This window comes from Belonocnema kinseyi, chromosome 5, assembly GCF_010883055.1.
Source record: "Belonocnema kinseyi isolate 2016_QV_RU_SX_M_011 chromosome 5, B_treatae_v1, whole genome shotgun sequence".
NCBI lineage: Eukaryota > Metazoa > Arthropoda > Insecta > Hymenoptera > Cynipidae > Belonocnema > Belonocnema kinseyi.
Genome location: NC_046661.1, coordinates 52039274 through 52056089, shown reverse-complemented (window position 1 = coordinate 52056089; position 16816 = coordinate 52039274). Strand labels below are relative to the sequence as shown.

Sequence of the window (16816 nt, the reverse complement as noted above, 5' to 3'; positions counted from 1 at the left end):
CATATATCTAGTCGGGAGTGGTGCTGTCTGAAAACAGATGATTTGGAGCGATTCGCGCGCCATATGTTGGTCATTCTAAGGACTTATTGAACTACCCTCGTATTTCGCAAATAGTGCCTGTTTTACTGTGATATTGAGATCTTAAATTCTAATGTCAAAACCACGAAGTACTACAAGGAGACCGCACGCCTATAGCGGAGATGGTGGAAAAAAGTCCATAATCGCGATCGACTGTCCTCAAATTTTCATTACTTCCCAATTGATAGCGCTACGTGCAGAAACTCTAGGAACTACGAGAAAATGTGATGTAAATTTTGAATCGGTACGAACACAAGCTATTAATGACGTTGTGCAACTGCAAACTGTTTGTGTTTAGTAGAAAAAAATTGTTGTGCAAAGTGCAAGTGCTAAAAACCTACATAATAAGTGATAAAATAATTTCGCGATGTTTTTGTAAGGGCTGAGATTCGGGTAATTGGGCACAGAAAGAGAGAGATATTAGACGCAAAATCCTCAATATCTATACTTGCATTCTATTGTTTTTATATTCCTCCTCTTGTTTTAATGGCATTATTCATATAATTATATAAATTATACAAGCATTATCACTGCATGCGCGACACCAACTGACACTTGACATGACGAAACTTAACCTATAAACACACTCGATACTCCATAGCAGACGACAATTTTTTATTTTCACTAAAGGGGCGCTCTAATCTGGGAAGGCATAAAACTACGAGGACATGCGATCGCGAACTGGCACCAGTCGAAATACATGGCGTGCGGTCTCCTTGTAGTACTTCGTGGTCAAAACTTTTACAGATTATATTTATTTACCCATCTGCCCATATACCTAACATCTCGTAAGCATGTTTTTTTATATTTCAACCTAGAATTGAACACTTTATCGCAGTCGAAAGCTGGACCAGCTCCAGCCCTATCCGATTGGGTGCAAAAGCGCTGGCTAAAGTTTGAAGCCAGCCGTGAACTAATCTGATGGCGGCACTGCTGTGCTTCTTGCTGGCAGATACATGAGGCTATATGACAAATGTAAATAAAAAATTAAGTATTATTGAAAAAAATAAGTTTAAGTGATTTATAGTGCGGGTAGAATAAATCAATTAGTTTATTGGTGCAGATTCATGCAAATTTTCGTATAAATCGAATACCATTGCAACAAAAACGGGATCATAAGATTTAATGTGGTTGGGGCCTATTGATTTTTTTATACTTAACTATAATATTACTCATTATTTTTTTAACTCATTTATCAGATAAATGTATTAAATTACTTTATTTTTATCGATTTCCGGTTGGCGCGCGAATGGTAAATACGCGTTAGGTTTCGGTGTGCGAAAATTTGTCCAAGAAACCGAGGGACATGCAGAGCCGGGAGTCAAAACTTGTTTATTCGATAGCTAAATAAGAGAGTGGACTCGGAGAGTGTTATCAAAAGTTTTATATGAGTGAAAGTAGGGAAATTTGGTACAATAGTTAGACTTTTTCAGAAGAGGTTATGTCAGACTATGCTATATAATACGCCGAGATTAGTTCTCCAGGCTACACCAAGAGGGGGCCAGCGGACATAGCGGAAAGACCAATGAATAAAGACACAGCTGAAATCGGATGACGGAATAACACCACCTGATCAAGCAGCCGCGACTGCGACTCAAGGAAATGAACCAAAAGAAAAGAAACGTGGGAGAAAACCCAAACCTGAGAAACTTAGTGCAGCTAATGCTAAAAGTATAAGCAGTATGGAGAACTTTATAATGAAAAATGTCAAAAGTCAGGTAGTGTCATTTGTGGTGGGAGGAAACGAAGGGGCATTCGAGAGAAGTCATAGAACGACCAGATCGCCAGAGAGATCAAATGATAGCGAACGAAGGCAGAACAAAATGAGAAGGGTAACCGAAAATAGTTCGGCACACAACGAAGAACTGGTAAGTTACGAAAAAAAGGGATGTGTTAGATAAATTGAATTCAGGAACCCAGAAGGAAGTTTTACCCAACGTAAAAGAAAATATAGAAAAAAGAGCAGTATCGCCCTTAGGAAATATGATTCAAGAAATTATGGATGTGAGAATGAGCATGAGAGGAGAACGAGTGAGGAAGCAGAAGTAACGGCCCTTGAGAGAGCGAGGGAGAGGAAAGCAAAATGGTGTCAAGTAAGAAACAGTCTACACAACGAAATAAATGAGTTAGAACAAATGGTTCAGGAGCTTGAGAATTGGGATAGGGAGGAGAGCCTGACAAAAAAATAGTGTAAATAGTGTATAAGAGGAGGAAATGAATAAAACTAATGAAAGAGACGAGAATGAAAACCAACATAAAAAAAATAATTTGACTAAGAACCAGGAGAATAAGGAAATAGAAAGGGATCTTAAGCACCCCGGCTGGTTGGGTATAGGAGAACTAGAGATAGAAAACAGAGAAAGGAAAAATATAAGAAAATGGGTATTAAGAGGATTTTGGGACAGCAGGGGGAGAGGGCTGAAAAGGGAAATCACTCAAACGATTTGGAATTTGACAGGAGTAAGAATACGAATTATGGGACTGAGATTTATTGGAGGAGGGTTGTTGGCAACATTGGATTCCTGGGAATCCAAGAACGAATTAATGAAAAAGAAAAGTGGTTTGAGGGGCACGAGCATCAGAGTGGAGCACGGCTTCACCAATAGGGAGAAAGAAGTCATGAGCTGGATTCAAAATGAAATGGGAAAGGCATGGAAGTTAGGAATGGAAGCCTGGAAAGGCTACATGAGATGCGAAGAACAAGGTTTGAGAGTTTTGGAATGGTAGAATAAAAGGGGATAGAGAGGGAAAATGGACGCACATCTGTGGAGATGGGGGCTCAGTTCTCAATTATATTACAGTATCAGAAAATGAAGGAGTATGTCCAATTAAAACAATGCAGATTGAAACTAGAATTGAATCTGATCATTTACCGGTAGGCTTTAAGCTCGAAACGAATACAAAAAGTAAGAAAAAGTTCTGTGAATTCCGAAATGAAAAAAGTGCAAAGAAAAGGTTAAGGTAGGATGGTCAAAATGGAGAAGACTATGAAACAGAATTTGTTACTCTATGGAAAGAACAAGTAGAGAGCAAAACCTTGGAGAAGAGATGATAAAACTTGTTGAGCTGCACATGGAAAACAGCAGAAAAGGTAGGTTTAACTATAAATGGTACAGGTTTAAATAAAGTAAATAAATTTGATGCAGGATGGTTCGATAAAGAATGTGAGGAACAAAGGGGAGAATTATGGAAAAGCTTGAGAAGCTTTCTGCTGAAAAAGGGAAGAAAGAAAGGATGGCATGGAGGGGGAAAAGACAACTATAAGAAACTAGGTAAAGAAAAAAAGAAGGTAAAGAAGGAAGATAAGTGGGGAAAAGTAGAAACGAGTCGGGACATGGCAAGTTTTTGGAAAGCGGTGGGGCATTTTAGACCAAGGAAAAACGAAGGTGAGGGAGCAGGGTCAAAAACTAAAGATGGATTAAGCATTTTAAAGGATTATTAGGAGCAGATAAGGACATCTCAGATGAGAAGGGAGGGCAAGGGGGAGATACATGGAGGTGACGATAATGGTGGGAAAGAGGGAGTAGAGGAGCTAAACAAGGATATTACCTTTAAGGAATTCGTTAAGAGTGTAAAAAATGGGAAACCACTAGGGGAAGATGGAGTCCCAATTGAGTTTCTGAAAGGATAACCAGAGGTCTGGACGAAAGAATTGCATCAAATACTAAATGGGCTGTGAGTAACGGGAAAAATGATACCAGGTTGGGAAGAAGCGGAAATAATACCGATATTTAAGGGAGGGGATGAGAAAGATATGGGCAATTATGGAGGGGGGGGTCGTTGTTTCGGTACGTGGGCTAAATCGAAGACTATATTTTAAAAAATGTGCTAGTAAAATCGGGAGGACTGTACGGGGTTTGTTAAGGGTTTTCACTAGGGAATCACAGTTTACACAAAAACAATCCGTTTATTAATAATGATAAAGAAAATAAAGTCACCAAAAAATACAAGTGAGAATCAATACGGTGAGCGATGGACGGTCTCGTGCGACCGACGGACTGACTTGCGAAAAAGAGTCAAGCTATAAGGAGCCCATTAATCCCCATTCTCGTATCATAATATAAATTGATAAATATAGATATAATCGCTTGCAGAGTTTTCCTATGTAATTACATTTTCAAATATTACAGACTTCAACAGGGTTGAAGCATAGGGGTGTAGAAGATGGGAAGAAATAGAGAGGGCTCAGAGAAACTTCGTCAAAATGGCTATGGGCCCAGATAGGAATACTCCCGGATACATCTGGAGAATAGAAAAAGCGAATGGGCGAAATATCATAGAAATCGAAGCGAGAAACAGAGTTTACCGATATGTAAGAGAAATTATGGAGATGGGACCTGAAAGGTTATCTAAAGTCTGCTTACAAGAGGAGATAAGAGGAATACAAAACAAAAATCCCTCAGCATGGGTAGAAAAATTAATAGAGTCAAAGAGGGAAGTAGGAGATGGAGAAAGTTTGAACTGGATTCGAGAGGGAGTGTCGCGAGAGATGATAAGAGAGAATTTAAAAAAAGATTGCAGAACGAAATGAGAGCAGGAAGTAAAAGAAGATTGGGGAAGGATAAAAAAATCTTCTTATTGCAAGTGGTACGGAAAATATAAAAAAAAAGTCGATCTAGAGAGTTATTGGGCAAATAAAGAAATAGGGTACAAGGACAGAGAAGAATGGGCTAGAATGAGGTGTGGGAATGTAGGAAAGGTAGGAAATAAAGGGTTTAAGGATGAAAAGTGCAGACTTTGTAGGGTACATATCGACCTGCAGCAAGGTGCGGGAATTAATTGATACGAGTTTGATTCGGAAGGTAGAAATTTGGTTGGCTGAAGGTAATATCGAGATCCAAGATAAACTTGGTAAAACTCTCGCTGGAGAACCGAGGCTAAGTCTCTGCAGGTATGCGCGGGAGTTTGAGTGAATAGCGCAAGATTTGACTCAGATTAATGAGGAAAATCTGTAATATCCATCGTTAGAGAGCGTTTGTGTGACATGAAGACGGAGCTGGACAGTTCCCATAGTATGTACCTAAAGATTCTATTCTATTTTTCCAAATGTTTATTCCGTATGTTTAACTATTTAGGCCTGGTAATTACGTTATTAAGTATAAAGATATTATCTATGTATTTAAGCTTCTACACTGGTAAGCTGAGGGAATGTAATATGTAAACACCCGGAAAGGGTATACATGTGTGAAATAAATTAAATTGAATACTTTATTTTTATTTATAAGTTTTATTTTTAAAAGGGAAAGGGACATATATAATGCCACATTAATTACGCTTATTAAAGAATATAGATAAAAACTCAAATTCTACAATGTAAAATTGACTCAAATCAGTTTTGAAACTTTTATTTAACATGTAATCAAATTATTTTATTGACAAATGATGAATGGGAATTGTATTTTTAAAGCAATTTAAACATAATTGTTTTTCAGCACTTTCATAGGTTTATTAAAATCGTTGTTTTGAGTTTTTTAAATTAAAACTTACCGCGTAAGGTTCCTTTTTAGTCAAACTCATCATAGTTGTAGCTCTTTTTTCAATTATTGCACATTTTTGTTTCAAAATTGGTTACTGTCTTGATTCACTTAGGTAAAGACTAAGTAAAAGTTTTCTAAGTTTTCGAAAATTCAATTTTCAGGGGAATAAAATGAAGACCTGATTTACATCAAATGTAAAACATGATTTTTTTCATTTTCTCCCTGAGTTATTCATTCGCGAAAATGAACAAAACCTCCAATCTCGAATTTGAAAACGAAATTTTTCATACTTTAGTATGAAACGTTTAAAAAAGGACAACAACAAAAAAATGACCATAAATGAAGCTTATGAAGGTAAGTTTTTATTAAAAATAAAAATAAATATAACGTTTTTACTAAGGATATGGAAGTGCTAAAAATAATTACTTTTTAGTTGCCTTTAAAACTCAAGTTTTATTCATTACATGCCAATAAAGTTAATTTTGCAGTATAAAAACTATCGAATACGTCTGATTAAATTCAATACAATTTGACATTGTAGAACTGAAGTTTTTCTCTATTGTATAATGTATATTTTTTGGATTAGGCCGCAATCGAACGGCAAAATAAAATGAAAGGATACTTATTTAGCCAATAAAATAAATGTGTAACTGAAACGACGATAAATTTTCTAATTTATAAAATTATGATCGTTTATAATATAACATGTTAATGATGAGCGAAAGGGACTTAATACCGAAATTGATAACAATAAAAAATTATGTGATGTAGCGATGAAAATAGATTTCTTAATTTTTGTAAGATATGAGGCTCTAAAAATGTTGAAGCGAACATCTTGTTGGTCCTTAAAAAAAATAATTAAGTAACATTTTCTACGTCTTTTTCGAAAATTTCAAATGAATTATCAGAAAGTAATTATTAAAAAATGGTTATAGAAATAAATAATATTGAAATAATCCTTCCAAAAAGTATAAGATACTCGTAGCTTTTAGGTTTCATCGCACCCATAATCTAAACGAAGCTTGTTTCAAATATTAACATTGCATGCACTTTTGTCTGAATAGTTCAAAATAAAGGAGGAAGGTCTCTAAGGACGGTTTTTGGCCCAATTTAGATTTGGCCTAAAAAAATCGAGAAAAATTCTGCAGTATATACTAACAATAAGAAGTCAATTCCACATTAAACGAACCACCCTCAACCCCCTATTCACCCCAAGCACCCTTTACAAAAATGAAAACTTCACCAATTCTATGAGGTGTTTTTGGGAAAAAACCCAAGAACAAAGATCAAGAAAAATACATATATAGGTTTTTGGGGTTGCTGATTTTGAATCCGATAAAAAAATACAGAAAAATACATGCATAGGTTTTTGGGGTCAAGTTAAAGCCAATTCAAAAGAATTTCTACCACGGTAGAGCTGAAAAAAATGTATTTTTCTGGATTTTTCTATCGGGTTTTCGGCAGTTTGACCTCGAATCTGATATAATGGAGGTCAACGGAGCTCGGATTCAAGATCAGCGTCCCCAAAACCCTATGTATGTATTTTTCTATCAGACTTTTTGCAGTTTAACCTTCAAATGACCTTGAATCTAATGTGATGGAAGTCAACGGACCTTGGATTCGAAATCGGCGACCCCAAAAACCTATATATGTATTTTTCTTGATTTTCGTTCTTGGGGTTTTTTCCCAAAAACACTGCATAGAATTGGTGAAGTTTTCATTTTTGTAAAGGGTGCTTGGGATTAATAGGGGGAATGAGGTTGGTCCGTTTAATGTGGAACTGACTTCTTATTATTAGTAGATACTGTAGGAATTTTTTCGAAGTTTTTGGGCCAAATCTAAATTGGTCCAAAAACCGTCCTTAGAGATCCTCCTCCTTTTATACTTTCCTCTACTTTTTGCGCTAAGTATTTTATTATTTTAATAATATTAATTTCTATCACTATTTTCCATAATTTTTACTATATTAGCGAAAAAATTATAGGAAGATCATTACACTTATAGGCTTTTAACGTTTTTCCTATAATAATTTTTCATGGAGGGTAACATTAACACTATATTTCTCATTAAATGTAAAAAAATACGACTGCCTCAGGTATTGCTTTAATCAATCATCTCATAATCAACTGAGATGCCTTCAGAAAACTCAAATCCATAATTGTGTATTTGTTTTTTACATTTCATATTTATTACATAATAATCATCTATCGTTGCTTTTTTTTAAGAAATGTATAAGTTAATTGAAAGTCCGTTATTTTGCCAGCAATTCATTTTTAACTATTATTTATTTTCCTATTTTCCATGTCTTATTAATACCACACTTTACATTTATTTTACATTTTTATGAAGGATCTTAAATACTTATTCCAAACTTCTTTTGGGACATGCATACTGGCTTAGGCATTATTTCATCATACTATTTTTGAAAGTCTTAATAGATTTTGCATACTTAAAATAATGTTGATATATAAGCGAATATATATTATAAAAATGTCAGGCCCTTTGTTGCCCATAAAATATTCTTTGATTAATTATTTCATTATTTTTTTCTTATAATTAATGCATTTGGCAGCAAGAAGCGTAGCAGCGCCACTAGCGGATTAGTTCACTACTGGCATCACACTTTAACCGGAGCTCCTATGCAAAATTCGGGTTGGTCGGATAGGGATGGCCAGCTCCAATGTTAGGTTAGTGCTACTTTAAGATTGTCAACTTTCACGTCAATTTTCTCGAACCTGGATAAATGAAAACTGAATGAATGTGAAACCTGGACTTTTATTTCATCTTTTCCGTTCTGTTAATTAAAAAAACACGTTCGTTCTGAAACACAGCTACGATCAAAATCGCTGATCAATCTCTATAGCAATCACCCCAGGCGGAAAGCTCCACAAAGTCACCATGTGAAAATTAGAATAAATTAAGTTGCTAAAATTTAAAAACCCGCAAAACGTTTGAACAAGCAATTTTTAAATGATCTGAAAAATTATTCTCAAAATTATTTATTTTTTCTCTTAAAAATAAAATTTGAATATAATCTTTTCATAAATTTTTATTTGATCTATATTTATATATTACTTTAAATACTACTTGAATTATTGCCCTTTTCATTAATTTCACAATTTATTTAAGAATAAACTTTGGAATCTTTTGCAGTCTTTCGTGCCGTCCTCGCAGTCCCCACCATCTTTAGCAATTGCATTGACAGATTTCTGAGAGCATAGCCCCTCGCTAGTCACCATTTTTTGCTAAGAAACATAACTATAACTAGTTACTCAAAAAAGTAACTTACTCAATACTGGTTACGTCACTGCCTTAAGGATGAAAAAAGGCCACTCGAAAAAAACAGAGCTGTTAAAGGCGTGGAAGAAAATTGTGCTCTAGGGTCCTCACCATTATCAAGGTAATGTTCAAAGAAAGTTCATTGATAAGACTCAAGGACGTGGCTCCGGTATATTTACGAAATAACTCTGGATCGGTCACTCCTTCTACAGAGGTAGAGGATTTTAATCATTACACTATCTTAGAATTTCTAGTTGGCACTGAGCTGGAGATTTGCAAACGAGGCAAAAATACAATGTTTTGAAGTAAGAACGAGAAGGAGGTTCTCAATCTGACTATGAAATCTGTAGTTTCGTAGTTCAGAAATCATCTTAATACAGAGTAGTTGCACGGTAGGATCAGATTTTACAACAAGGTATAACAAGAATGAGGTGTTGGAACACTACGGATTTCCTGCGATGAAAAGTGCCTGAGTCACCACCTGGAGGTCCTCTTCCCGGGGTACCAAGGCATTTATCCGGCCGAGGAAGAGGAGGATCGGTCAGGCCCATATATTCGGGAGTGATTCTGGATAGGGAGCTGAACTTGACGGAACATCTAGAAGCACAGTACAGAAGGTTTGTTATAACTATCTGGACTTTACAGTAGGGCCTTTAAGAGGACACTGGAACAGCAGCGAAGGATGATCTCTTCTGTTCTTGGCCTACTCCCCTGTAATTAAATATAGATTTCTATACGGTCCAGAATAGAGAATTAAGAAAATAGCTATTTATTCTCTTCTTTCTATCAATGACGAGCTCTGGTTGTTGCATGTTCAGTAGGACTCCGGGCGCTCTATGAAAGCACTATTCTGTAAGGAACTCATGCATATTGCAGCTATACGACGGGATGGCGGGCGGCTCGCCCAGCTAACATGTAACCATCTTGAAAGGTTCCTGAGTGATCACATCTAATGAGAGAAATTGTTACTTGAATGTTAGTTTCCTAGCAGGCAACGGTATAATTGTCGTACTGTACTAGCGAGGCTTGTTTATATTAATTCCCTGCCAGACTAGTAACATAATAATAACAGCTGACATCGACTTTACTGGACGAAAAACTTCGTGCGGATGTACAAAGAATGAGCATTCATTGGCTCTGTGATTTCCCGCACAATTTAAAAGTGCAAGCTTAAATAGCTTTGATTGAAAAAAAAAATATTTTTTTAAGCTTTTTAAAGTTTTTTTTATAGATGGCTTATAATGTGCTCTAAACTCTATTTGAATATAAAATGGGATCTCCCTTAGTTTTCGAGAAATAATGAAAAACGTGGAGTTCGGACTCACGAGTGCTGGGCACGCCATGTCATGGCATACGGTCTTAAATATTTGTCAAAAACTAAGAGAGGTCTTATTTTTCCAGTTATAGAGTTTCTAGAGGAAATTGTAAGCTACACATTTAAAAAATATAGGAAAATAAAAAAAGGGTTTTTAAATTTGATTGTGAAAAATGCAAAAAGTTAATTTTCCGAAAGTATTTTTTTAAAACTGCGGTTCGTTATGAGTAATTAAAAAAATACATCTTATTATGAATGAAATCAACAAAGTTGTGATAGTTCAAAGAAAGGACCAAAATTTTCTTTTTTGAATATTTTTCATGTTTTGCGCCTTTTTTAAAAATTATTTTAGAGCTTTCTGTCAAAGCTTAAGAGAAATTACTAATAATAGACGAAATGCATAAGATTGATGATTACATGGAATTTCTCTTTTACATCGCTTAATTGTTTTACAGTTTGTAAGTATTCCCTTCATCGTTGGCTTATTTTTTGTATAAAATGTTATAAGAACAGTGAACCCTACAGTGAATGCTGGTTTTGGGACTGACCTTGGACCTAACTCCCCAGACAAAGGTCCACTCCACAATTTCCACTTCAGCCTCCGAAGTTGCAATCGTTGACGTGCATATGCTTTTTGTATAACAGTATTTATTTTTTCAAATGTGGAAATACCCATCTTAACGTAATGTGAATAGAGAATCTTTGGAAAATGCTGCATTTTAATAAAATCGTCACTCATAGCAAACAATATTTTGAACTTCTGAGGACTTTCTACTGATAATAATAAAACAATTTAAAAATTCACAAATCTATAAGAAATCAAAAACGTGCTTTTCAAATTATTTTTTTCAAACTGATTTAAAAAATGAAAAGTAAAAGCCGATAAGCGGTTGGCATAACAAGTTTTCATTCAATGTATTCCTTTTATATATTTTTTCTAACTTTTTTTGAAGACGCTTTGGCATTGTCCAATAAATTTCAACTTCATTTCAAGCATAAAAACTTTCTATCATTTAGAATCTGTCATCACATGAGAAGGTTTTTCTGGATAAAATACGTATTATACAGGGTGATCCATTTTAGTCTATGTATAGATCCAAATATCTTCTAAACTACCCGATCTACAAAAAAACAGTTCAGACAATGAAAACCCCTAGTTTTCACTGCGGATTTGGATAGAGCGGAAAATTTTACGTCAAAAATGTAATATGGAAATGTTGTTCTTGGCACCTTGGAGAGGTCAAAAATCAATGTAAAATGTCCAAAAACGATCAGATGTCCTTTTTCTGAATTATCGTGGTTTTCTGGATAAAGCACACGTTTAAAATTCTTTAAAGAAAGTCGACAAAATGTAAAAGTTTAAACCACCTCGACCACCATATTGAAACAACATAATTCAGAAAAGAGCATCTGATCGTTTTTTTGATATTTTAACTCGATGCTTTATCTCTCCAAGGTCCCAAAAACAAGATTTTCATCACACATTTTTGACGCAAAATTATCCGCTCTATTCAAACCCGCAGTCCAAAATAGAGGTTCCCATTTTTTTATTCGTCTTAACCTTAAAATGTCCTTGAAAATTGACCTCAAGGACAACATCAATGGTACAGTGAAATGGCCCCCTATGTCCTGATCAACTTCTGTCTAATCGGTTTTTTTGTAGATAGGGTAGTTTGGAAGAACTTTGGATCAATATATTAAAATGGGTCACTTTGTATATGGATATGTACTATAGAAAAATTTGGAAGGCAGATTTATAATTTAAACACAATATCAATAATTGAATTAATTTTGTATAACAAGAGTTCATTTGAATAAAAATATTTTACTTAATTATTTGAAATTTAATATTTATATACATTTTGGTTCTAAACCCTAATGTAATTTCTTTGTCATAAGAGTTCAGGTAAAAATCTCGGTATTTCTTTTATAAAAGATTTGTTAACATATTATTTTAATTTCCTGGAAATTATTTATCACTTAATTATGTCCCTTTCTAACATTTTCTCAAGAGCATTAATAGTTATAATTCCGAAACGCCGTGTATTTTGAGGTTAAGATATCACGTTGCGTTTCCAAACTTCACTTCGTTACAAGCATGTGATTAGAATGGCGGGATAATATTACCTGCTCCGCTTGTAATGCGTTACTACTTTAAGCGTGAAATATATTGTCACGGAGTGACCACCACGGAAGTCACCAGTGGCTGTTTTTCTGAATCTTGTTACAACCATGTGACTATACAGATTAGCCACTGTGTTAGCTGGGCGGGAGATGGTTCGACTGATAAACTATTCATACAAATTCAATGCAGAGTTTAATGATGCGGCAATATAAAAAGAACAGACAAAGATAATTTAAATGAATACAGGTGCAAGTTCTGAGACAGTTAGTGAACTTCGAAAGCTCGAAAATGTTCTTAATTGTGCTGGGAACAACTGCGCCCTCAGCAGCCTGTTTTTTTAGAGGAAGCGAGAACGCATTTACACACTTAGTGTAAGAGTCGACCTGAAAAAAGGCAATACCCACTAAACTCACCTCCTCTTCCTACCCAAACAGAACTCCGGAAATGCTTATTGCATTACTTCGAAACCCTAGGTTATTGGCCAGTAAGCCGTGCCCCGGCTTCCAACTTATATTGCCCACTTAGCATTTTTCTCACTTTTTACCCAATCAAGATGCATGCATCGTCATCAGGATTACGGTAATAATGCACATCGGACTTGTCGACTTTCGGCATTGACTGAGTGTACTTTATTAGCTTGCGCGTTCCCGAGGCTCCTTCAACGAGGCTGTCTCCCTGAACGTCAAGCACCTCATCGTCCCCGGCTGATGGTCTATTGTGAGCTTTTCTTCTTTTGCAGCGCAGAGGTAGCACTGTGGCCTGCTTATCATGCTGCAGCTCTATGACCCTTTTTTCCGCATCTCCAACAGGCGCGTATACGATCTGGGCCCTAGCAATTCGCTGCCTTGTGGCCAAAGCCTAGGCAGCACTGGCACCGTATCGATTCCGTCTTTTTACGCGCTAAACAGGACACCCAACCAACCTTCAGGTGTACGGTGCGCACCCATTTCGTCGCCAGTTCTTCTGTCAGCTCCACGAAAGCCTTCAGATTGACTCTGAGGGTTCTATTCTTGAGGTTGATCCTTACTTCCTAACAGGTTTGCCGAAGTGGGTTCTAATGGCAGCTCGAGCTTCTTCAGCGCCGAGGTCCAAGACCTCGACCCCGGTTTAAGGGACGAGCTCACGCACGTAATCTGCATCACCAATAGCCTCCTCCTTAATGGTAGCCGACAGCTGAGCTCTGCTTTTCGTTTCTCGTTAGCCTGGCCCCCTTAATTTGTACGCCACGGGCGTCAGGCTTCACCTTCTGATTGAGGTCCTTGAGGACCTCCGCGTAAATCAAGACTTTCGGCCGGGTAGATGAGAACCGCCTCGTCTCTGCTTCGTCATAGTTTGAATGCAGGCTTTCTTTCTTCGTCCTCGCCTTTTGGAGTAGAGTCGAGGTCGCGGCCGCTGAAGCGCCTCGGATCCTCGGTTTCTTCTTCTTTGGCTTGAAAGAACTCACTTCAATGGGACTCAGAGTGGACTCCCTCTAACACTTCCCAGAACGAAGAACGAGGGCTTCCACAGAATCTTCTATCTGCGTGCCACTTTGTCTTGTATCCTTTCTAGCCTTAATATTATCCTTTCGGCATATTGCTCTTTTCGGAGCGGTTAATCCAACACGGATTGACACGCACTCAAAACACGATTCGGTCGATCCTGTGGTTAAGTATCATCTCTTTGCCAAAAATTGCGCCTTCTCTATTCCATGCCTGATTTTCAGGTACATATTTTTCTGCTTCAGGGAAAAATCTCCCATTTCATTCAACACGCCCTTCAACTCATCAACGAGTTCTCAGGACTATTTAAATTTTAGGTGCACTCTAGCTATGTCAGTTCTGGTAACCGAAATTTCACTTTCATCAAGCACCGCATATACGTCCAAAGGACCACCTAACTCCTCACACACGCTCTAGGAGGCGACCTGATATTCTAGAGGTACCGTTTGGAATACCACATCCTGATGCCATTCAGTCCTCGGCACGGTAGTTAACGCCTTGACTTGGGAATTTTTCCTTCGGTACCACGGCTGAACCACTGCCCGCGACTGCTAATTAAGTTGTGTAACCGTATTCAGCAGACACACTCGGTACAGGACCGTAACACGCGGAGGCGCCCGGTAGCCTAATCAAAGACGCCAGACCCCTCAACAACATATAACCTTTCTATTTGCATGTACCAAAATATAACCTTGTCATTTGCTATTTAATCACATCGAATTCGTAACATCACAAACATTATATTGTATTTTACAATGATGGTCAAAAAATAATTTTGCTAATACGTTACACTGAATTTATGGAATTCATTTCAATATTAGAATTCTCACATATCTTTATTGTCGAATGGTTAAACAAAAGCAGGCCTACGTTCACCGCTATCAGATATCTCGAGCACCCGAGAAGCTTTTTTTAAAGTTTTGATGGCTTAAATGATAGACAAAATTTCAAAGCTTGCACTCCCTATATTTCAGATTTTTCGAAAACTTTCCTAGGTGATAATAAGAATTAAAGACAAGGTAGAAAGCTCGAAAAACTCTTGATTTAAAGAAAGTTTTCTCACGTGATACATCCTTTTCAAAGTAAAAAATATCTAGCCCTTATTCCTGATCAAGGAACCGTGTTTCAAAGTCACCAATGATTTTTAGTATCTCCGACGAGATTATTTCTAAGAAAATTAAATTAGGGACATTCAGGGAAAATTCGTGTCGCTAAAACTGTAAGATGCTAAGATGCTACCTCGCTTTTATGACCAAAATGATTTAATAATAACTTTTAGCGTCAAAATGCTGAAAGAGTAATGTATTGTAATCTTGAAAACAATTGAATTTTTTTCAAAATACATGCATGCAAATCAGTCACTTCTTCTGAATGTTTATCACATTCATGGCATCTCTTTCTACTCTCTTATATTCGAGTGAGACAAGAATATGATTCAAAAAGCTTTTTTACACCTTCCGTTAATCGGTCGTCGGCCGACCAACATATCGAAATATCCATTCACACTTTCGGAAAATTCAGTAATATTTTAGTTATCTTCTGAAACTCACAGAAACATTACTAAAATATTACTAGGTTTCACTGAATTTTCTGGAGGTGTGAATGTATATTTCGATATGTTTCTCGGTCGACGACCAATTTACGGAAGGTGTAAAAGAGCCTTAACTAACGGCTTCAGGCTGCTTCATACGGGATAGTTGAAAACAATGAACATCAGAATGACTGACGGTAACCTTAACCCTTTGTCACTACTCTCACTAATCAATAAAAATACGCAGGTATATAATTTTTAATTCAAACATAAATATGTAATTTCAATTGTTGAAGCTAATGAATTAATGGAAAATTATAAAAATGCTATTTGAAATCTTTTTCTTTTCAGGGGGCCTCGCCCCCGAATACCCACGCAGGTTCCGCCTCTCTATCCAGTCGGCGTTTCACCTTGGCCCCATCTAGGCTTCGCCCCTAAACCCCGTCGCAAATTTAAAGCACTATTATCCAGCATTAATTTTTTTAAGGATTCAATCGAGTGTCCATGCACCTTTCATGCAGGAGCGTAGCGTGGGGTTGCCCCCTCCCCCTCAAATGGTCTTGCCGAGTCGGAATTTTCGGGTAATTTGACTATAAAGTCGGCTAATCGACAAAAAATTTTTACTTACAAGTTCATTTTCTTGAAAAATAACTGCAACTCTAAACGATTGATACAATGATACATACACTTCTATAATGTGTATATACAATAAATCTTCAAAATCGAGAAATTCCACTTATTGAGTCGGCATTTATGACAAAACACCCCCTCCCCAACACAATACACTCCCTACGCCCCTGGCAATATGAATGTGCATATATAAATATGAAACAACTTACCGCCTGGGATAGAGCCTCGAGATGAATCGCCTCTATTTTTTTCGACAATTCGGCGTATCTCGTCTGGAACCAGCCAGAGAAATTTGGTGATCTAAAGAAGCGACGATAGAGACCGACCCAGTCGCCTTTTACTCCGCTCGTTAGTTGCGGACCCGAACTGCTCAACGTGGCAAGAAATTCGTCCATATTGAACAAGTGAGGTATCGGAGTCGCCTGCAATTTAAAACTTATACTTAGTTTGTCACAGTGTTCAGGCTTATTTAGGCTCTTATAAGCTATGAAAAAGCTAATTACATAAAAATATGTTGAATACAATTTTACCTTGAAGGGTGATATGTTTTTTTGTAACGGCATTAGAGTAGCTATGTATCTCTCGAGAGGAATCATGAAGCTCTCTGTAAGTTCCATTAAATGTTTCCTCAGAAGTACCGTTTGAGCCTCTCCTGGTCTCTTTGTTTGAATTCCTCTATGTAATTTCTTCAAAATTGCCTTATCCTTACGTAAAAATGGCTTGTACTCAGTATAGACTCCAGGCTTAGAATCGAGTATTTTCAGGGTATCAGACTTTTTTATTCTGTGTTTAAAGTTTTCTACAACACGAAAAATAAAATTAAAATTAGGCAATATTCCTAGAATATTTACAGTAATTTTCTTAGTTTCTAGTTATAGAAACGTATGTACAGCGATTATT

General features: G+C 36.6%; 1 protein-coding gene across 4 annotated transcripts in view; it reads right to left on the bottom strand.

Annotated features, from left to right (window-relative positions):
* Nucleotides 1-16816, bottom strand: part of LOC117173241 (protein DENND6A) — a 32694-nt gene that overhangs the window by 12111 nt on the left and 3767 nt on the right. For 3 of the 4 annotated variants that reach the window (XM_033361705.1, XM_033361704.1, XM_033361706.1), the window contains 2 exons: nt 16447-16715; nt 16126-16338 (listed from right to left, as the gene is read on the bottom strand). In XM_033361705.1, coding sequence (XP_033217596.1) covers nt 16126-16338; nt 16447-16715 — 482 coding nt within the window. Of the gene's footprint in view, nt 1-7828; nt 8291-16125; nt 16339-16446; nt 16716-16816 lie in introns of those variants that run through there. The other variant, XM_033361707.1, reaches the window with a different exon arrangement.